General features: G+C 38.3%; 1 protein-coding gene and 1 non-coding gene across 3 annotated transcripts; both read left to right on the top strand.

Moving 5' to 3' along the window:
• Nucleotides 1–448: 448 nt before the first annotated feature.
• Nucleotides 449–530, top strand: TRNAS-AGA (transfer RNA serine (anticodon AGA)). Its single transcript has one exon. It is a non-coding gene; the product is annotated as a tRNA-Ser (tRNA).
• Nucleotides 531–985: 455 nt separating this feature from the next.
• Nucleotides 986–22,326, top strand: CFAP418 (cilia and flagella associated protein 418). Of its 2 annotated transcripts, XM_059994930.1 has the most exons (7): nucleotides 986–1,172; nucleotides 5,089–5,176; nucleotides 8,496–8,560; nucleotides 9,095–9,160; nucleotides 12,940–13,026; nucleotides 16,801–16,896; nucleotides 20,774–22,326. In XM_059994930.1, exons 1-7 carry the CDS (start codon nucleotides 1,012–1,014, stop codon nucleotides 20,925–20,927), a joined length of 717 nt encoding a protein of 238 aa, XP_059850913.1. In that variant the 5' UTR covers nucleotides 986–1,011; the 3' UTR covers nucleotides 20,928–22,326. The 2 variants fall into 2 exon arrangements, with proteins under 2 accessions (XP_059850913.1, XP_059850914.1); XM_059994931.1 differs by lacking the exon at nucleotides 12,940–13,026.
• Nucleotides 22,327–22,346: the final 20 nt, after the last annotated feature.

The following is a 22,346-nucleotide window of genomic DNA, read 5'->3' as shown; positions in this document are numbered from 1 at the left end:
AACAGCATTTTAGTGCCTAGTGGGTAAAAAGAGTCCTTGGGAGCTGTTTGTCCAAGAGAGAGGGGCAGGGGTGGAGCTGGGAGCCCGGCAAGGAAGCCCGGAGGCTGGTCGGTGGCCCCACGGTTGCCGGTTCCCTCCTGGAAATGCACACCTCTGCAAGCAGGTGTACAGCAGCACCAGGCTTTCTTCCTTACCTCTTGTTTTCTGACGCTAACTTTAGCGATTTTACTAAAATTCAGTTTTTTCTGATGGGGAGTAAAAGGTTGGACGAGATATGCTCTAAGAGCCCTTCAAGAAGGTAAAATTATTAGCGCCATAACATTCAAATATGCTCTTATCTGGCAGAACAGTTTTGCAATGTTTTTCTCACGATCTAAACATACCTGTTACTGGAGTAGATACTTGTATGTAGACTACATAGATCTCATTGCCAAAGATAACGTCAACAGTAGTCGTGGCCGAGTGGTTAAGGCGATGGACTAGAAATCCATTGGGGTCTCCCCGCGCAGGTTCGAATCCTGCCGACTACGACCAGTTAAGCTTTTGGTACAAATCCTTGTTTTCCTTTTGCAGGCTTCTCCACAGATTATTTAAAGAATTTATGAACTGCTGGAATACAACTGGGACCCCCAATGGGGCAGGATGAAGAGCGGATGAGGGAGCTAGGCAGTCGTGTGACTGTGGTTACAACTTGAGTCCAGAAGAGGGAGATGGGACAAAACACGCCAGATAATCTGGAAGAAAGAAAAGCAAAGCGTCGCGAAGTAGGAATGGACAGTTCCGTCAGACCTCTCGCTCCGCGGGAAAGCCTGTGCCCGGGCACTTCGCTACCCCACTGCATCCTTCCGCGCGAGCGCGTCAGCGCCTAGGCATCGCGAGCTCCTAAGACAGCCTCTGAATGGCTCGCGCATGCGCGGGGGTGGCCAGCGCGCCCTGCGGATCCTCGCGTTGCCCCTGGAAACCACACGGTGCTGTAGCTACCAGAGCAAGGGAAGGACATGACGATTCAAGATGGCGAAGGACCTGGACGAGCTCTTGGATGAGGTCGAGTCCAAGTTTTGCAGACCAGACCCACTGAGACTGGGTATGGTCGAACGGCCCAGAGGCGGAGGCGGTGGCGGTGGCATCCTCAGCAACGACCGGAACCGAGCCGAGGCGGAAGAGAATCTCAGGTTAACAGGCGGGAGGGGTGGGCTGTTCTGGTGAAGCCTGCTTCAGGTCCTAAAGCCACCCCTCCGCCGCCGGACCCAAAGAAATGTACCCCCGCCCGCGACCTCCAGCTCCTCTTCCTGCTAGGGCCCAGACTCTCAATTCCCCACTACCGGGGCCGCACACACTTCAGCTCCCCGGCCTGTAGGATCCTAACATCTCTTCCCAAGGCCCGACTCCGCCCCCCAAGCAAGCCCCAGAGGACTGGCCCCGCTGATGCCCCGCCTCTAGAGCCCGCGGTTTCGCTCAGGTTCCGATGCGGGAGAGGGGGTGCAGCTTAGGCTCTCTCTCTTGAGCCCCGAGGGGGTCACGGTGACCCGGGCCTCCGTTTGTGTGAGCGATTCTTTTCCGCTTTTGAGATGCCCGCACAGAGAACCTCATCCTATTGCCTCTGGTCCTCTTGGGACCCCATTCCCAAGGCAGAACAATTCTTGGGCCAATTGTTGGAGAAAACGATTCCATTCTATTCCATCATTAGTTGATTTTTTTTTTAAGCTCAGATAATTGAATGAGATTAGATTTAAGATTAAAAGGTTTAATTATTGGTAACACTGTCTTTATTAATCCAGCCACCTTCCTTCTCCCCATGGCCCCAGCTAAGGGTACCAGATGATCTCAGGCATCCAAATTGAAATTTGAGGAATTTTCTTAAGTCTTGGCTTTTGATCCAGAAAAAGTATCTTTCAAATTTGTCAGTCATTTTTCTTCTGTGTAATTATTCAATAATAGGACTTTCTTCTTTATCTCACTTCCCCCCTCAATTCCAAAAAAACAAAATTTTTGCCAGAGTGAGTATTGTCCTTCAAAGTGATGGCTTGGGAGCCTCTGCAGTGACTCTTGCTTGAATCTCTTGGAGACGCTTGTGGAATTACACAGAGGCAGCTTTGGAACAACCCAAGAAAGTCAATCTTGTTTATTTATGGCTGCATCTGTGGGTTTTGTTTTGTTTTTGCGCACCTGCGTGTGATTTCCCAGAACCCAACACCATTGCTACCCAATTTACAAGACTTACCTCTAATGACATTTGTTTATAAAAATTCACCCTCAGAAGATAAAAACATTGAAAAGAGTCTAAAATTTAGAAGCAGAAGTTCTAAAAATTAGTCGAGTACTTGGCAGCATTCTAAAAAAATAACTGTAGAGCCAACTAAAATGACTGCTTTGGGGACTTCCCTGGCGGTTCGGTGGTTAAGACTCCGAGCTCCCAATGCAGGGGGCATGGGTTCATCCCTAGTGGGGACTCGGCCAAAAAAGATGACTGCTTTGAATGGGCTAACGCTCATTTGACTGTTTATGCAAATAGCACTCTCACTAATTTGTATATTATTAACTTGAATGCTGGACATTCTTATGTACTCATTCCCAGCACATCTACCATTCCTATCCTACAACAATGTTACCTTGCAAGTTCTTTTGTTCCTTTTATTTATTCCTTTGGGGCATGGAGAAAATTTATCAAAGAGCCTTCCAGAGCCTATTCATCTTAGGAGAACTAGCACAGAGGGATAGGATGTCTTAGAGCAGGCTGCTGAAAATGGAAAGGGTTACTAAGGTGGACGGATCCTCTCCAAGCACAGGTCCTTTTGTACCTCTCTCCGTAGCCTGTTGTTACACTACTAAAATCCATCCATAATCCTCGTAGCATCCCATCCCACCTTACTACCTCAGATTTTTCAATAATACATTTATAGAAGCTGTAACAAACCAGTACTGTTGTCATTCATGTGTTGAATTCAAGTGTTGTCATTCACTTCATTTGGCAGTGTAGTTGTAAATTATGCCCAAAAAAACCAGCAACAAAGACCCTAAACTTAATAACAAATGTAGTATATAATGTCAAATATTAAAATTTTGTCCTGAGCCAAAATTGATACCTAAAAGTTAGGAACTGATTTACATTATGAATTTATAAATAGGAGACTACCTGCCAATTGTGTAGTGATATAGCCTGTATCTCTTTTTCTTAAAAGAGTTAAAATACCGAAATTGTCCCTTAAAAATGATAGCTCTGCAGATAATAAATGACCATGACACATCTGGATGCCAGGAACTACTGCTAAGTACATCATGAAAGTACAGAGTACATCAGAGAGTACATCATGAAAACCAGAGGAGAGAATTTCTAGAGGACATCTTAGCAACCTGCTGTCACAAAAGAAATTGAAGGAATTGGTACACAAGTGTCAGGTGCTTCTGAAAGATTAAAGCTAATTGGAACCGAGAAAGGCCATTGAATATAGTGATTTGGGCAGTAGTGACTTTGAAAAAAAGAGTTTCACTATAGTTGAGGGATATAGAGGCCAGAGATGGAATATTACACCTGGAAGAAGTTTTAGATAGTTGTCTAGATTTCCTCTTTACATATAAAATGTCTGAGGTTCAGAGAGGTTAAATAATTTAAACTAGGTGGGTAGTTCTCAACAGATGATGACTTTACCACTCAAGGGGCATTTGGCAATGTCTTGACATCTTTGATTGTCATAACTGGGGAAGGGTGTGCTACTGGCATCTAGTGGGTAGAAGCAGGGATGCTGTAAAACATCCTACAGTGCACAATAGCCTGCCCCTCTCACTGTGGTACACACACACACACACACACACACACACACACACACCAACGAATTATCTGTTCCCAAATGTCAGTATTTCTAAGGTTAAGAAACCCTTATCCAGATCACCAGCAGATGCTAAATCCAATATACTTGTAAGGAAGTAGAAATAATGGATATAGACTACTCTTCAGTAGTGAGTAAAATAGGGTGGCAGCTTCAAGTGGGGTTTTGGAATGTTTCTTTGAAGAGGAAAGCATACTTAGCATACTTGGGAAGAACCCAGTATACAGTGGAAGATATTAGGGGTAAAAGTTAGGGAAAAACTGAAGAGGCAAAGTCTGGACATAGATGGAATCAGACATTCAGTGTTAGGCAGTAGCCTCTGCGTTTTCTTACATCAGGTTAATTATCTTACTCTAAGCAGTATCAAAGGAGGGCTATAATCCTGATGTTAACAGTTTCGGAGCAAATATGTTTCTAGAAATAGAGAGTTAGTCTAAAAAAACCTGTCTTTTAAAACAAATAATTTAATGATCCAATGAAGTTATAAAGTTATAATGATATACAGCATCTGTAACGTAAACTCTAAAGAGAGTTAATCTCATTTAGTGTTAGGTGTCTAGACTGCCCTAGACTCAATTCCAAGCCTCTCCTCCCACTATTTATATGACCTTGGCGAGTTTTTGAATCTCTCAGTCCCTATATCTTCATCTATGTAAAGTATTCAGTAAATGTAAGCTATTAAATAGGAGTTCCATGCAGTAACAGTTTGTCAGTAATCCTGTGATGATCATACCCGCAGAAGGTAAAGAGGTAGAGATACTCTGTCAAGCAAATATCACTTTTTTGTGTGTATGTGTGTAATTAATCATTTGGTTATATAACCTTTGGCTCCTGTAGTAAAGAGGTATGATTATTTGACTTACAATGGAACCCTTAGGGGAAAATTAGACATATTAAAATTATCTTTGTTTATAATTCTCAGGTTCTACCTATAATTGTACATATTTTGTATTCTTAAATAAATGGTTGATGTAATTTAGAAAAGTGCCTACCCACCTTTCTCTTATATATAACGTACAGCTTTAAACGTTATATTTTAAGTATGTAAAAGTACACATGGGAATTTGTACCTGATGAACTACATCCTTTTTCTCAAGAATCCTAGGCTATGTCCATAGTAGGAAAAAAAGAACATCACATTTGTCCTTCTGTTATCAACTCTAGTAATGGACTTTATTTAAACAAAACTCTTCTGATGCTGGCTGACTTTATCTGCACTTAAGCTTCAGCTGTTTTCTTGTTTGTTTGTTGTTTGTTTTTTCAGATCAACAGAAACATTTAAAAACGAACATGATCTTGACAGTCTTATTAACGAAATATTTGAAGAGCCCAACTTTGACAAAAAATGCTTTGTAAGTCAAATGTTCTAAATGTACAGTAATTCTTTCATTATCTCAAGACATGTTTAGAATAGTCTGAAAACTTATTAGAATACACAAGTATCTATAGTCCTTTGAATTCTGAGAAATACAATTATTTAAAGAAATTATTCCACTTAGATTTAAATAAGAAAAAAATTAGAAACTGTGTTTTGCTTTTTATTTCTCAGCAAGAATGAGAAATTAGAAAAGCTGTTGAACAAAAGTCAACTTGCAGATGAAGTTGGTTACTTGTATTTATTTGTATACTCTAAGAATACTTTTCTAAAAGACCAAAATCAGCTTTCATTATAGGAATGTGCTTAGCATCTCAGATGCTTTGCCGTTGCTCTCATCCCATGAACTAATCAGTTAAGTTGGTAGTATTTTATTTTTTTAAATGCTTATGTATCTATATCAATTTTATAAAAGCTCATAAAATAATATAACAGCCACCTATATATTTACTAGTCATACTGAAGGTATCTTAACATTTTGCCAGATTTGCTCCTCTGGATTTTTTTTTTTTTTTTTTTTTTGGCCACACCATGTGATTTGTGGGATTTTAGTTCCCTGACTGGGCATTGAACCCAGGGCACAGCAGTGAAAGCGCTGAGTCCCAACCACTGGATCGCCAGGGAACTCCCTGGACTTTTTTTAAAGAAATAAAAATTATAGTTTAAGAACTCTCCAAATCTTACTCTACTGCCTTCCTTCCCAAAGGTAACCATCAGCCTTTCCATCCATACTTTTATACTTTTATTACATATATATGTAACCATAAACAATTTTAACTAATGTATAGCAGTCCCTTACATAACTCCACCACAGTTTATCTACATCCCTGGTGATTAGACATTTTGATTATGCCAAGTTGTTGCTCATACAAACAGTGCTTCATCAAATATCTTTGTATGTCTTTTTTTTTTAACCCATGTATAGGAGTTTCTCTAGGATATATAAACCTAGGAAGTCACAAGGTGTGCTCATCTTCAACTTTTCTACCCATTGCCAAAATGTTTCCCAAAGTGACTGTCTTATTTGTATTCTTCTCACCAGCAGTGATGAGAATGTATATACTTTCATTTTTACCAGTTTGGTAGGCACAGAATATGTTTGTTAGATTTATATATATATATATATATATATATATATATATATATATATATATATATATATATATTTGTTAGAAAGAGACCAAATGGAAGTCTAAATTACAAGGACCACAAGGAAAAAAATCTAAGAAATAAATATAATACCAAAGAGGGTTGATTTGTTTGTTTTTAACGTAGGGAAGATTAAAGCAAGACAGTGGACTAAAAATAACTAGGCAATGATTGTGTTAAGATTAGGGATATGGGCCACTTCTCTTTTTGTCAGACTAAAATTTAAGTGACTGGTATAGATCTTAAGCTTTGTATTTCTCTGTGCCAGAGGGGAGAGGAGTGGGAGAGGTCAGTGAAATACATGAGGGATGTACAAAATACATGAGTCACAGAGATGAAATGTACAGCGTGAGGGATATAGTCAATAATACTGTAATAGCTCTGTATGGTGACTAGACTTTCTGTGGTGATCATTTTGTAATGTATAGAAATACCAAGTCAGTATGTTTTACCCCTGAAACTAACATAGTGTTGTAGGTCAATTATACTTCAATTAGAAAAACAAAGAATAAAAATAAAACCAAGTTTAAAAAATCTTAATTTCTCTAAATTTAACATTTTCAGTTCATCTGTGGTAAATTAATAAGCTGATGGCCTAGTTGAATAACATGTCAACACAATAGCAATGGTGTTGAATACTCTGCGAACAGAATGCATCATAAATGCTGAATAGCAATACTAATTTAATTAGTGGTAGGAAAAAAACTACATGATGTTATTCATTGATCATCTGAGCAATTCATTATTTAGTAAGCACTACAGGGTATGTATCTGTGTGTGAGGCACTGTCTCTTCAGTTCAAGGCATTTCAGAAAGAGAAGGAAATACTTCTCTAAAGAAGTATTAGAGAAGATATACTAATCTGAAATAAAAATAGCTCTTATAATCATGAAGAATAAGCTTTTATGCACTTCCTTTGTGTGCTCCCTTTTTGAAGTTAGTTATTATATCCAGTTTTCCAGCCTGCAGGGGAGAAAGCAACCCAAGTAAACTTCTGGAGGAAAGCAGATCAATGTAAAACACTGATTGGATGAGGAAAGGAAGTGTCTGTGAATTGCTCGTCCATGCCCACCTTGTCCTCAGAGGCCAGATGCTCTTGAGAGTATTGGTCCCTCCTCCATTGCTCGCCCGTCCTGTTGTGTTTCTTTCTTTTCTTAATTGAAGTATAGTTGACTTACAATATTATATCAGTTGCAGACTCACACAAGAAAGCCCAGAAACAACAGCAGATGTCCCAGTGTGCCAGCCTTGAGTTGCAAACACAAGCCTGGATGGCACATGGAGCGTGCTCCCAAAGACAAAAAGAGACTTAGGCACGTTATTACTTTTCAGCTATGCACCAAAAATGTTTCCAGTTCTGTTTAACATCAGTTTTATTCAACAAATAAGAGTTAAGAGAAATAGTAAAGTATTTTTGCCTCCATTAAATTTCCTCACCTACTAGGTAAATTGATGGCATGTCTCTGCATAGTTTAAATTGCCTTCTCTCCATCCTACTTCCTTTCCTTGGTGGTGGTCCTAGTATGTGGTCGGCCATGTTGTTTGGTACCTTATACCAGTTAGCACTTAATAAATGCTTGCTAATTGTGATGTTATGTAACCATATAGGAACTACTGTATGATTGTGACTAGGTAGCTCTCCATTTTCCTTGGACATCTAATGGTTGATACCATTTCATCTGATCAAAATTAATATTCCTGAAGTTACCCAGGAGTTTGGTTAGTTTATTTTTAGTTCAGGTGAGTACCATTCACAGCCTTTAAAATGAGTCTGAGGTTTTTTTACTCCTCAATTGAATTTTTCCAGGATGAAGTTTTAAATAGCAGCTCCTTCATATTAAATCATTGAACTCTAGTATTAACTGAAGAGTTATAAAGTGACTCTAAATCTTAGCATGCTAATAATGGCAGTATATCAATTTTCTAGACTAAACGTTAGCATAGTAATTCGTAAATTCCTCAGGGAGGTCTACTTCCCTTTTGCCTTTAAAGGGTTTTGATCATTGTTTTCATTTCAGAAACTTTAAAATCATAGGAAATTTTAAGCCATTTTTAAAATATCCTTGTTATAAAATAAAGAATATTAGTTTTCATGTTACAATTCTCTAAGTTACCCTTGGCCTTTTATTGTTTTGTTTTTTTAACAGAAATTAAAATCTAAATCTTCAGGTAACACATCTGTCAGAGCTTACATTCAAGGCCCTGGTAAGAGGTAAGTTGGGATTGCTTTGGTGAATTATACACACTGGTGAGCATGGTCTAGTAGATTTTGTTACCGTTTAACAACATTGAGCAACAAAGCACCACTGGTCGGCTTTCAGGAGACAGACCAACAGCAGCATTTTTCAGTGTTCTTATGGTCTGTGACTCCTTAGTGTAAAGGAACTTGAATGGGAGGTTATTGCTATTGTAAATAATTTTCTGCTGCATAAAAAAAAAAAAGTGTGAATGGTTTCTCAAAATTAATGTTCTGTTATATTCTTCAGTATTTACTTTGTGCCTTACGTTATTTGGCAAACACATTTTTCTGTGACTCATTTTAACTCCTTGAGTGTTCCTGAATATACAGGTTTTATCCAATAACACACTGACCCTGAAATAAATACCTCTTCCTTGAAATAGTTGGCTTGCTCAGGAAAATATACAATTTGATTACAAGAATATAGAGTCAATGAGGCCAAATTAACTTCTCATGTTTCTTTTATGTTTTAATTTTATTTTTCTTCCATCTGTTGAACACGTCCAGCTGCAGCCCAGTATACCTTGGTGGAAGCGCTGTTCCATGTGGGGTTGGGACAAATACTTCACAGAGGTAAGATGTCATGTTATACTTTCTTAATTAGTTTTTTCCAAATTGATACCCTGTTAAAACATAGTTCTTATCATCTTGGCATGAGTCTGTTTCATAATAAAAGGTATATTTTGTTAGCCAGTCTAACTAAGAACACTTTACTGAAATACTGATTATTATTGGGTGATAGTTGTTAAAAGCTATGGTGTTGGGTATGTGTTGTTCATTGTGTTGACACCCTTCTTTAAGAGCCACTTGAAGTGCCTGGATCACTTCCATCCCAGCTTGGTTTCCACAAGACACCAGGAGTTGAGCTTCTATCTTGCCATTTTTCCTTCCAGGCAGTGAAAACCAGTGAGTAGGACAGGTGAACTATATGATGTGTCACCCACACTGCCTTGGCCAGTCAGCATGAGAAGCTGTGGGTCTGTAGTACCCAAGGAGTTCTTAAGCACAGTCTCTTGATTTTACATATTTCAAAAGGAGAAAGCCTCCTTTTGTTGTCTCTTCCCCAACCCTCCTTTCACCCAGGATCTCACTCAGTACCTCTTTTAGGGCAATCTTATGGTCATGATGCTACCTACCCCAAGCCCCTATCAGCCTCAGACTCCTAGCCTATTCCATTGTCATTGTCGTAAAGTGGGGAAACATCGATTTTCAGCAATTTTTTTTTTATTGAAGTATAGTTGATTTACAATGTTGTGTTAATTTCTACTGTACAGCAAAGTGATTCAGTTATACATATATATACATTCTTTTTCATATTCTTTTCTATTATGGTTTATCACAGGATATTGAATATAGTTCTGTATGCTATACAGTAGGACCTTATTGTTTATCCATTTTACATATGATAGTTTGTGTCTGCTAATCCCAAACTCCCAAGCCATCCCTCCCCCACCCACCTCCCCCTTGGCAACCACAAGTCTGTTCTCTATGTCTGTGAGTCTATTTCTGTTTCGTAGATAAGTTCACTTGTGTTGTATTTTAGATTCCACATATAAGTGATATCATATGGTATTTGTTTTTCTCTTTCTGACTTACTTCACTTGGTATATAATCTCTAGGCCCATCCATGTTGCTGAAAATGACATTATTTCATTCTTTATTATGACTGAGTAGTATTCCATTGTATGTATGTGCCACATCTTCTTTATCCATTCATCTGTCGATGGACATTTAGGTTGTTTCCATGTCTTGTCTGTTGTAAGTAGTTCAGCAAATCATTTTACTGTCCTGTTAAGTTTGGTTCTATTTTTATAGAGGCCCACTTAACTAGATTATTATATTTTGTGTAGTTATTTCTAAAGCACTTTTTCATTTTCTGATAAAAGAAGTAAAAGACTGAGCTGTATGACTGCATTCTGATCACGTTTCAGGAGAGATAACCATTACATTGAATAATGGAAGTGGGATCCAAAAGGACATTGTTGGAGGGTTGTGGTAGAGCTGGCCTAGATCCGAGGAGGCCTGGAAAAAAAGGGCTATAGGACCAGAGGGAAACTGGGAATCTGGGGAAGCCTAGACCAGGAACACCAGGCAGCAGACAGGCTATAGCAACCCACAGGGGTGATGCCTGCTGTGAGGGCTGTAAATAAAGAGTTGATAGCACCTGAATCGTCGTGCGTTGAGGATTGTCTATTCGAAGGATTAGAGACACACACTGCCCTTAGAGAAGAATACAGTCTGGCTGCTTATCAATCCTGACTTACTGTGTCTACCCAGTTGGATTTGTCTCAGTCAATGCCAGACCACTCTGCCTCGAATCCAGGCTTCCCTCAAGTCATCCTTGAGCTATACGGCAAACGTTTCCTAGTTACCATCCACTTCCATCTTCTGTAGTCTCACCCACATAGAGCATTAAAGAAAATATACCTAACATAACATTTTGAGCACCTCTCCCCTGTTCAGAAGGAAAATGAGAGCTGCCATCTGTCTCATATTAACTCTAAACTCATTGTTTGCTTTACCAAGTTGTTGTTCTTCCTCTTCTCTTTTTAGTTCTTTCACCTCCAGTTAAAGCCTGGGCTAGATACTCTACTTCCACTAGAACACTTGTTATCCTTCTACTTTCCACTTATATTTTCTACCTCTGAGTATTTTTACACTTACTCCCTGTCTAGAATGACACTCCTTTCTAATGCATGTCCCCACTGTCTTACCTGCTTAATTCACTTACTGTAGACTCATTTTGTCATTCTGTTTGAACTTCCTTTTCCTTTTCTTTGTTTAAATATTCATTGAATGCCCTCTATGTCCTAGGTACTAGATACCAAAAAAGGTAAAACACTGGCCAGTAGAGAAACTGATAAAGAAACACATGATTATACCCAGGGCATGAAGAAAAAGGGCTCTGATGACAGAATACCTAAGTTCAGATATTCACTCTGCCTGTTACAAGCTGTGAAGCCTTGAGAAGGGATATAATCTTACAAAACCTCAGTTTCCTCACCCATAAATACTTTAGTTTTTATGAGTGAGGAAACTGAGTTATTGTAAGGATTAAATGAAATAATACATTAAAATTGTGCCCATGTTGCAGGTCAGCTAGCTACTATAGGTACAGTTGTTTGGAGTTGTTTGTGGGTATTTCTCGTCTGTTTGTGCTGCCTTATTGTGTTATACCTCAGCTGCAAGAATCCTATATTCTACTACTTTTCCATTTTATCTCAGGAAATATCTTTGTGTGTTCTGGTTTACTTCCAAGAGTAAACATTTTATTAAGATTCTCTTTTATGTAGTATATTTTTACATGTACTTTGATTTAGTTCTAGCAGAGAAGAATCTCGTTCCAGATGGAATTTCAGTGTATGTCTGTATATAACATTGATCCATGAGAATACCACAGTCTTTCAACCCCATTCCTACCTTTTGCACAGTGACAAGAAGGGAAAACACATACAATTTGCATAAATATGCACAGGTAAATGTTTATATTCACAGATCTTCTTCACCCATCACAAAGATACTAATCATTGACCACCTTCTTCATGACATAGATCAACACACACAGAAAGATAAGCACATACATACTCATGTGCATGTAAAATATTATATGTATGAAGTACTTTATACTGTCCAGAGCACTTTTTTGTAAGTATATGTGTATTGGTTCACCTGCTTCACAGGGAAAAACCAAGATGCAGATAGAGCAAGAATTTTTAACCCCATTTTATAAATGAGGAAATTGAGGCACTGATGTTAAATTCATTAAACACGTATTAATTCATCATGTCCTTGCTAAGTCCTAGGTTTTGAGTGAACACATTGTGGTGAACAAATAAATAGACACTTCCCTGCCCTCAATGAGCTTTCAGTCTAGATGAGGAAAGAGACTTTAATTCCACAAATAACTATTTAATTTCCCCATAATATGTAATGTGAAGGGTAAGTACAGAATACTATAAGCATAGATAATTGGCATCCTAACTAATATGAAGTGTTAGGGAATGCTTTCCTAAGCAAATAACATTTAATCAGACTATGATATGATAAATAAGTAGGAATTAAGCAAAGACAGGGGAGCATTGGAGCCAGAGGACCCCCCATGTTAGACGATCCCTGAGATGGAAGGAGCCAGGGGTGTGGGAGGAACAGGGAGCAGCCAGGTGAGCTGGAGTGTAGTGAGTGGGGGAAAGAATGGCTCCTGGTGGGGCTGGAGAGGTAGTCGGGGGACGTTTGGTTTGGGGTCCCCTGGAGGATTTTAGAAAAATATGTCCTATAGCAGTGGAAGCCATTGGGTTGTTTGGGTTTTTTTTTAAGCAGATAGGGATGACATAATCATATTTGTGTTTCTAAAGAAAGAAGTTTTGGTTCCAGAATGGAAAATGGATTGGAAGTTGGAGGGACAAGACAGGAGAGAACACAGGGAGACCCGTCAACAGGCAGTAGGTACCGGTGGTCCAGGAAAGAGACAGGGATGGCAGCTGTGACCTAAGTGGTGGCAGTGGCTGTAGGGAAAAAGGGTCACTCTTGAGATATTAGAACATAGAATTGACAGAATTCAGTGATTAAATGGCTGTTGTAGGCAAGAGAGAAAGTTGTCAAGAATGACTCCCAAGCCCTGTGCCTTGCCCAAGGCAAGGACTCCAACGTGTAACTTTATGCCTAGTCCATTATTCCTTCTAGTATACCAATTTGCAGACGCTTTTATAATGTATGTAAGAGGGAAGCCGCTTTTGTTATTGCAGCTGTTGTTTCCCAGCTGCCCAAACAGCAAGACTCCCCAGTCTACTGTGTAGATCTGAAGGATTTGACTGAGAACCAGGGTCTGTGCAGAAGACTATATTGGGCTATATTTGGGACATTCCCACCACTAACATCTTTAAAAGGGTAAAGATTTTACTTACTAGCCTGATAAAAGGACAAAGCTGTTGATGACACTTCCATGTTTGTATTTACTCACATTTTCGAGGAAAGACCTGACAATTTATCTTTCATTGGAACCATGACTTTATGTTAGATATTCTTTTATATATAGTTATAAAAGAAAAATATATTTAAGCCCTGAAAATAAGCACTGATTTACATGCCTAGGGCATGAAGGAAATCGAGTCTGTTCTGCCTCTTTTTCATGTGTTATGTTTGTTTGATTTTGGATCAAGCTCTGATTTGAGAGTAATCGCGAATGATTTTAGAGTGTAAAGATTTGAATCTTTTACCCACTTGGTATAAAGGGGAAGAGCAGTAGCAAAGCATGGTGGCATTAATAAGATATAGATAAAACCAAGGTGTTATTTTCAAGCCAAATTGAATTTTACTCTCCTCGTTATTTTTTAAACTACTTGCAAGCCTGGATTATTCCATAGACTGGTATAATAATGGTCTAATAGAGTGAATCGTAGCAGCAGAATGATTTCTTAGCTGCAAGTTAGTTTTATTTTTCTCAAAGGACAGTGTTGGTAGGAAAATATGGTAGTGTGAATAGATTTGAATAAACTGCTAAATTTTAAATTAAAACGCTGTATTTAACATTATGGTTGAAATTTTACACATACAGAATGTCAGGAAATTCTAAATTATAGTTCCCACAACAGCAGTAATTCAGCCAAATAGCACATATGTATTAAGGCATTAAAGTTAACACTCTGTGCAATCATGTAATAAATACATATGCATAAGAAAGCAAGTTATAGCAGCTTTGGGAACCATCATTTTGCATTTCCTGACTTGTACATTCAAAATCCAAGTTCAAATGTGTACAAATGTAATTGTGTTGAATTTCCATATGTACAAATTCAACTTCATAAATTGCTAACAGTTTAAAAGGAAATATGGAATTGTTTATGAAACTTAAGATTTTAAGTGTTTAATTATTGTTGTGATTAATGTTTTTAGAAATACAAAGCATTCATTCTCAAAGAAACTTTCAGGCCAAAATATATTTGCAATTTTGAAGTTAAGTTATCTGAATTTTAGAGGGAAATAAGTGAAAAAAAATATAGTGATGGATTTTATTTTATTTTTTAATTGCAGAAGTATTATATGCTTTTTGAAAAAAATAAAAAGTCAAAATGTATAAGGAGAAAGATAGTACTCTCCTTCCTTCCTCTCCATTCCCACCCCTCCTGAGGCAACCAGTGATAGCTGCGTGGTATATTACCTTCCACATTTTTCTCCATGTTCTTACAAACTTGTTATAAACACCTATACAGGAAAATTTGTGGGGTAGTTTTTACAAAGACAGGATCATGTTATATATGTTATTGTGTACCTTGCCTTGTGCACCTCTATGTCAGTAGTTAAATCTAATTAACCCTTGTATCAACTGCCTAATATTCCATAGTACAAATGTCATTCAGTCTTTTCCCTCTTTGATAGCTATCCAGGTGGTATCCTGTTTTTTGCCACTTCAACAGCACTGCAGTAGAAATTATTCTTGAGATACACGCCTATACTCTGGTGCTTTTATTTATATGTAATATATTCCCCAAAATGGGATTGATAGTGCAGCAGCTAGGTATAATTTTAATCGTAAAATTATGCCAAGATTTTTCCCAAAAGGTTACAGCAGTTCACATACCCACCAGAAATGTCTGAGAGGGCTAATTTTTGCTAACTTAATTGGTTTAAATATATATTTCATGGTTGCTTGAAATTTTAATTCTTTATGTAGTATTTTAACTTTTTAATAAATGTTGTGTGCCAGGCACTGTCATGAGCACTTTATCAATATTAACTTGGTTAACTCCTCATAATTCTTCTATGAGGTGTGCATTATTATCCCCATTTTATAGATAGGGAAACTGAATCACAGAGAAGTTAAATTACTTGACTATAGTTACACAGCTAGGGAATCAGCATTTGAACGTAGACAATCTTATCTACACTCTTTAACTACTAATCTATGCTACCTATATTAGTGACATAGTGACATTATATTTTTAGAGTTTCTTTCTTTGTTGTCATTTGTAAGCACTCTTTATCAGTATAAGTATTTGACTATGTGTTGAAAATGTTTTCTTTCACTCTATTATTGGTCTCTTCACTTTGTTTTTGGTATCTTTAAAACTCTTGTTATTTCCTTTTAATTTTTAGATGATCAAATGTATCTATATTGATTCTAGTTTTAAAATACTTCAGACAATGGAGAAGTTTTCTTTAAATCACAATTATTATACAAATCAAATGGTTTGCAGCAGCAATTCATAATTCTTACCATATATTATCATTTTACTCCTGAAGTTACTATGTACTATATGAATTTTGAGATTTGCTTGGCATTTCGGTTTCTCAGGTTGTCACTGAGTAACTGTTATGTGCTGAGTATTGTTCTAGCAGTTCTACCCTCTCTCATCAGCAGCATTTTTCCCTTCATTGCATCTTTGCCATCAGTATACAAACCGACTCTTTTTCCTTCTTAAATATAACCTTCTATTAACCCCACTTCCTTTACCAACTACCACTCCACTTAAAGAAACTGCTTAGATATACCTCACCAGTGAAGCCTATGCAGACTCTTGTATTTAAAATTATAACACACTTCCTCCCAGTACTTTCAATTTTATCGACTCTACTTTTTATTTCATTTAAAGCACTTTTAACCTTCTAACGTGCTACATAATTTATGAGTATTTCTTCTCGAATTAGAATCTAAGCTGTTTGAGGACAGAATCTCACCAGCACATAGTAGTCTTTCAGTAAATACTTTTTAAGTGAGTGAATGAATACATTAATGCCAAGCAGTGGGGAAACAGAAACAAATAAGATATTGTCCCAGCACAGAGAAGATATTGTCCCAGCATTTCAATACAATGTGACAAATTCTGTGGTAGAGGCATCCTGAAATTTTCATTAGGAAGGGAAACACGTAAAGAAGGTAGCTTAAGTGAAGATCTCCCTCAGACAAATTTGAAAACCATTGAACTAAAAGATCTACACATCCATTTTTTTCTTTTATATATGTAAATATACATGTGTGCATATATGTATCAGTATGCAAGATCTTAGTAAAATAGGTAGGTTTGTGCAGAAATTTAACCTGAAAGTTCAAATAGGTAATCAGACCAATAGTATAAAAATTTATACTCAGATTCATCTTTACTTTTCTGTTGTTTACTCGGTAATCTGTAATATGTGGTATAGTCTGTGAATAAATCAGCATATTTTCATATTTAAATTTAACAGTAATTTCTAATGTACAGTTCTTTTTCTCTGAACAGAGCATGTGACCATCTGCGTTGTATAGCCTGTGATTTCTGGGTAGTAAGCTGCGATGACTATGGGTGGGACAAATCATGTGATTACCTGTTTTTCAGGTATGTTTCTAAAGAACTTCACTCTGTGAAAAATGTACTTAATATATAACTTTATATTTCTTACTGTGCAGTAATGCCTCTTGGTGACCTTGGCCAGATTGTGTGGCCTCCACCTCTTTGATATTTCTCGCATCATCTCCTCCTTTCCATCTGTCTGCTGTCAGCCTAGTTAAGGACATGTTACTTCTGGACAGGAGTTCAGAAGTAGCCTCCTCACTGATTTTCCTGTGTACAATCTCTTCTTCCAGACCACCCTTCACTTGCTGAGAATTAAAGCATAACTCTGAGTATGCCATCCTCTTGCCCAAAACCCTTCTGCTTACAGAATAATGTCCAAATTCCTCAGCATGGCATTCAAGACCTTCCATAATCCAGTCCCCAACTATCTATTACCCAGTTTTGTTTGTCTTTCCATGGTATACTTTTCACCTTTGCAAGATTTTAGCTACATCAAAACAATGCTCCCGGGGCTTCCCTGGTGGCGCAGTGTTTGAGAGTCCACCTGCTGATGCAGGGGACACAGGTTCGTGTCCCGGTCCGGGAAGATCCCACATACCGTGGAGCGGCTGGGCCCGTGAGCCATGGCCACTGAGCCTGCGTGTCCGGAGCCTGTGCTCCGCAACGGGAGAGGTTACAACAGTGAGAGGCCCGCATACTGCAAAAAAAAAAAAAAAACAATGCTCCCATAATGCTCCCATTCCCTATGACTTTGTATAAACTCTCCACCTCTTGGGCTACCTTCCCACCATTTTATCTACCTAAACCCTACCTGTCCCTCAGGGTATGGTTCATTGCTCATCTTCTATGATTCCCTTACCACTCTCTCAACTTGGAAGTGAACTCATCCTCTTCCGTGTGTCCACAGCACGTTGTACCAGTTATAGCACTTACTGTAATAAAAGACTGAAAATATCTTAGGGTGGTGTATGTCTGCCTCCCTCCTTGTGGTTGGGATAGTGTCTTACTTATATTTTTGTAATTTGTACATCCTTAAATACTCAGTGAATACCTAATGTTTTTAAGTTATAAAAATGTATCTGAACTATACATTCACATTTTCAAATAAAAATTAAGGGCTAAAAATTAGTAAAGTACACATATCATGCATTTTTGGCCCCCCAAACCTGTGCCTAAGCAAAGACTATATTTTCAGATACAAGTCATCAGAATTATTGCAGCACTCTTCAGTAGCATAAAGAAAACCGCGAGAGTCTTTCTTCACACCTCTCTGGCATCCATTCTCATGTAAATCTCTAGGAGTCTCCTCTAGTGTTAATGTAAGAGTTTTTAAACTTTTCACATCAAGAACTGTTCTGAAAATCTGAATCCTCTCAACATATACACAGAAAGATTCAAATATGCAGATACATAGAAAAATTACAATTTGAGAGATTTCATAGTACCCAACCCAAATAAAGCCTAGTGTGGTCCCAAAATCCCAGGTCAAGAGCCCGTACTCTTTGGGGCTCTGAAGCTCAGATTAAGAAATGTAGACTGTAAAGTGGTAGATGAAACCATGAAACTGGATGATATTACCCAGAAAGGTGACTTGGAAGCCTGTCAGTGAATGCAGAGTTAAGGGATCATTTAGTTAAGATAGGAGATGCTGGGACTTCCCTGGTCCAGTGGTTCCCTTAACCACCGGTCCAGTGGTTAAGAATCAGTCTTGCAATGCAGGGGACGCTGGTTCGATCTCTGGTCAGGGAACTGAGATCCGAAATGCTGCAGGGCAACTAAGCCCATGTGCTGCAACTAGAGAGCCCGCATGCCGCAACTACAGAGCCCACACACTCTGGGGCCCATGTGCCACAACCAGAGAGAAGCCCGCACACCACAACGAAGAGCCTGCATGCCACAACGAAAGATCCCACGTGCTGCAGCTAAGACCTGACACAACCAAAAATAAATAAATAAATAAATATTTTTTTAAAAAAAGATAGATAGGAGACGCTTTGATGTTTATATTGTGGGGTGGTGGGGAAGACAAGAGAAGGGAAGGTTATGTGAGTAACAAGGTCCTGGAGGCTTTGGGGTCTAGAGTGCTGATGGAAAGTGGGCCTTGGATAGGAAGAGGCCGCCTCTGTGCCTGGGTGGAAAGAGGTCATATACTGATGTGTTCAAGGGGACAGCTAGGAAATGGAGGCCTTTTCACATCTCACTGCCTGATTTTGTGAATGAAGATGTGATCTGCTTGAAAGTAGAGGGGAGATGAAACACTTGAGGGTAATAAGTGTATCCTAGCTTTGACAAGTTCTAGAACTTTCTAAAAGAAGTATAAGCTATACTTGACCATCCTGCCATGATAGCTAAATAAAATGCTCTTATTTTTCTATTAAACTGTGTTTGCTTTATGGGAAATAATGAAATTTTCTTTCTCAGCTTTTAAAATATGCACTACTTGAAATGTATTAATTATTGATAGTTCCTTGGCTTTCATGATTCCTACTCCTGAAATCTCTAAGTATTCAATCAAGTGTGACATGTTAAGTTTGTCAAAATATATTGCAGATTGAATAAAGGACAGTCCTTCATTTAGCCATTTAGTTTTCATTAAACACATTTAGTTTTGTTTGGCTTTTTTCTTTGCAGTAAAACTTATTCAGTTCTTCCCCTATCTCACTGTAACCTTAGCTAAGTTGTTCAGCTGGTCAAAGTCTCAGTTTCCTGAAGTCAGACAGTTGGCCTGGAAAATCTCTTAGGTTTTTTTAGGGTCTAACCTCAATTGTGCCTGAATTTTGTGCAGTACTGAATGTGGTGCCCATTGGCCACCAGAGGGCACTTTGTTTCCTGCTTTCTGTAGCAGTGACATCAACAGTTAACAGTGTATTTCTTTCTTTAAAAATACTTATACTGTATTTCATCATTTCACTATGTATTTTTTCATCATTTCACTTTGAATTTTTTCATTTTCTTTTGTCATGGAATATTTACATAAATTCAGTACATGGACTATGAAAATCATAATTGATTTCCTATTAATTAAATTTAACTTCTGCAGTCTTTTTTGTAATAGCATCAAGTCAGATGGTTATCGTTTTTCATGAGTTCTGTGCATAGGTTTAATTATGTTAAAATTACTGACATTTATTTCAGGATAGGCATTTGTTTTGTTTCTGGTAGTGTACGTAAATAAGCAGATCATTGAAACAAATGAGATATAATATGAATTCAACACATAGAAATAACAAGCACTTTTTCTCTATTAATGAAAAATTTCTATAGTTAACCCATCAGAAGCCTGTTACCTTTATGCCTCTTATATGCCCTCCATTTGCCACACTGCTGGCTTTATTTTTTATTTTTTATTTTTGCGGTACACGGGCCTCTCACTGTTGTGGCCTCTCCCGTTGCGGAGCACAGGCTCCGGACGCGCAGGCTCAGCGGCCATGGCTCACGGGCCCAGCCGCTCCGCAGCACATGGGATCTTCCCGGACCAGGGCACGAACCCGTGTCCCCTGCATCGGCAGGCGGACTCTCAACCACTGCGCCACCAGGGAAGCCCCTCCACACTGCAGGCTTTTAAAATATGGCACAGGTGAGTATTTGAGGTAGGAGATGAACCACCATCTTTTCCACTCTATTCTTATATCATGTAGCCTCTGATAAGACAGATCAATAATTCTTCTCTTTAGGTCACTGTGTTCTACAACAGCCTTAATAAACAGACCTAGAGGATTGCCATTTAAAAACATTGAAATCCTCAGAAAGAGAACGCCAAAGTGTATCTTCTGTTTTTCATGTGAGAGCACCAGGTAGTTTAGCGTTTGGATGTTGTGAAGATAGGAAAATAAAGCAGTTAGAATTTCTTTTTTGTTTTTTTAAGTCATTAAGCACTGAACAAAGCTACTATGCTAAAACCTTCTTATTTTACTAATAGGAACAATATGCCAGAATTCCACAAATTAAAAACAAAGTTGGTAAAGAAGAAAGGAACACGGGCATACGCCTGCCAGTGCAGCTGGAGAACCATTGAAGAGCTGACGGACCTTCAGACGGATCATCACCTTCGCTGGGTTTGCGGTAAACACTGAGAACGCAGACTTTCCACATTCAGACAAATGCATCCATGAGAACAGTCTCTATTAATTGTCACAATATTTAGGTAAAGGGACATAGTATCATGCCCTTTGGAAAAGACAGGAAATTTCATTTAATGACTGTATAAATTTTCAAAGACCAAATGGACTTGGGAAAATAATGTGCTCTAACGTTTTGGAATTATTCCTTTTTGATATATGGACATTTCACTTAGGAAGTAAGGTAACAAGTTATCCAAATACTTCTTTGCTAGCCTGTCCCCTGTTAAATAGAAATTTCATTGTGGAGTTTCATACAAATGTATAGCCATTCAGTAGCAACTGCAGTGTTACTGACTGCTAATATACTTAGCATAAACATTCCTCTTTATAGCAGTTAAAAGGGATAAAGCTGGCCCTGCAGAGAGGTCATTGAGGGGTGTACACATCACCTCTTCCAGTCAAATCTGTTGTTAGCAAAGATCATAATTTAGACATGTCAGAAACCATGTGATCAGTGGCTAATTGAAGGGTTTTCGGGAGTATAGGTATATTGTAGGTGAAAACACTGCCTGTATCTGATCTAACTTCACCAATTCAAAGCAATACTATGCACAGTAGTAAGTATATATTACCAGTTTTAGCTTATTTCTCCTCCTTTTGTTCATTTAGATATCAGAAGTTATTTAGTTTGCTCTTTTAGCAAGTATTCATTTCTATATAAAAGTGGGTTTTTTTGATGCACCTAAAAGTACAAGGAAAAATCCTAATACAGACAGGTCATTTTTGGATTTTCCAAGTACCTTCTTGCCTTTAATGCCCTAAAACTCCATTAAGTAAAGAGAACAGCAAGTAAAATATATTCTCAGGCAGCCTGTAGATTTTTCTGGTAGGATCAGGTTGACATACTGTTTATTGGTGAGTACATGAAAGAAGAAAGCATAGCTGAACCAACAGGTAACCTGTTGGGCTCCTTCTTAATATGACTAAGACTTGAGGAGCCCTACAGTAGCAGCACATTCAGAAGATCGGTTACCTCAAAATTACCAGCTCGCAGCCCCATCAAGAGATTCCAATATGCCAGCAGCTCTTTACCGCCTGTGTCTAATATATTGTTCAAATGCATGACACAGGCTTGCTGAAAGCGAGGAACTGAAGCAAAGTTATGATCTGCGTAGTCTTATACTGAATCTGTTCCAGCCATTTTACTCAGGCAAAGAAAGATCTGGTCATTAAACTCCTTCTCCTAACCGTGGCACATTTGCATATGTGTATCACTTGCTCCAGTAAGTCTAGTATTCCAACAGGATAAATCTCATTGTGGCAGATGCTCACATTTTTTGTATTAAGAATATGTTTACCAATCTTATCTTTCAATAAAAATTTTTTACCCCCTAAACTTTTATCTCAGTGTAATTGTGTCGGAAACATAGT

Source organism: Delphinus delphis, chromosome 17, assembly GCF_949987515.2.
Source record: "Delphinus delphis chromosome 17, mDelDel1.2, whole genome shotgun sequence".
NCBI lineage: Eukaryota > Metazoa > Chordata > Mammalia > Artiodactyla > Delphinidae > Delphinus > Delphinus delphis.
Note: the sequence above shows the minus strand (reverse complement) of the source record. Positions and strands in the feature narration are given on the sequence as shown.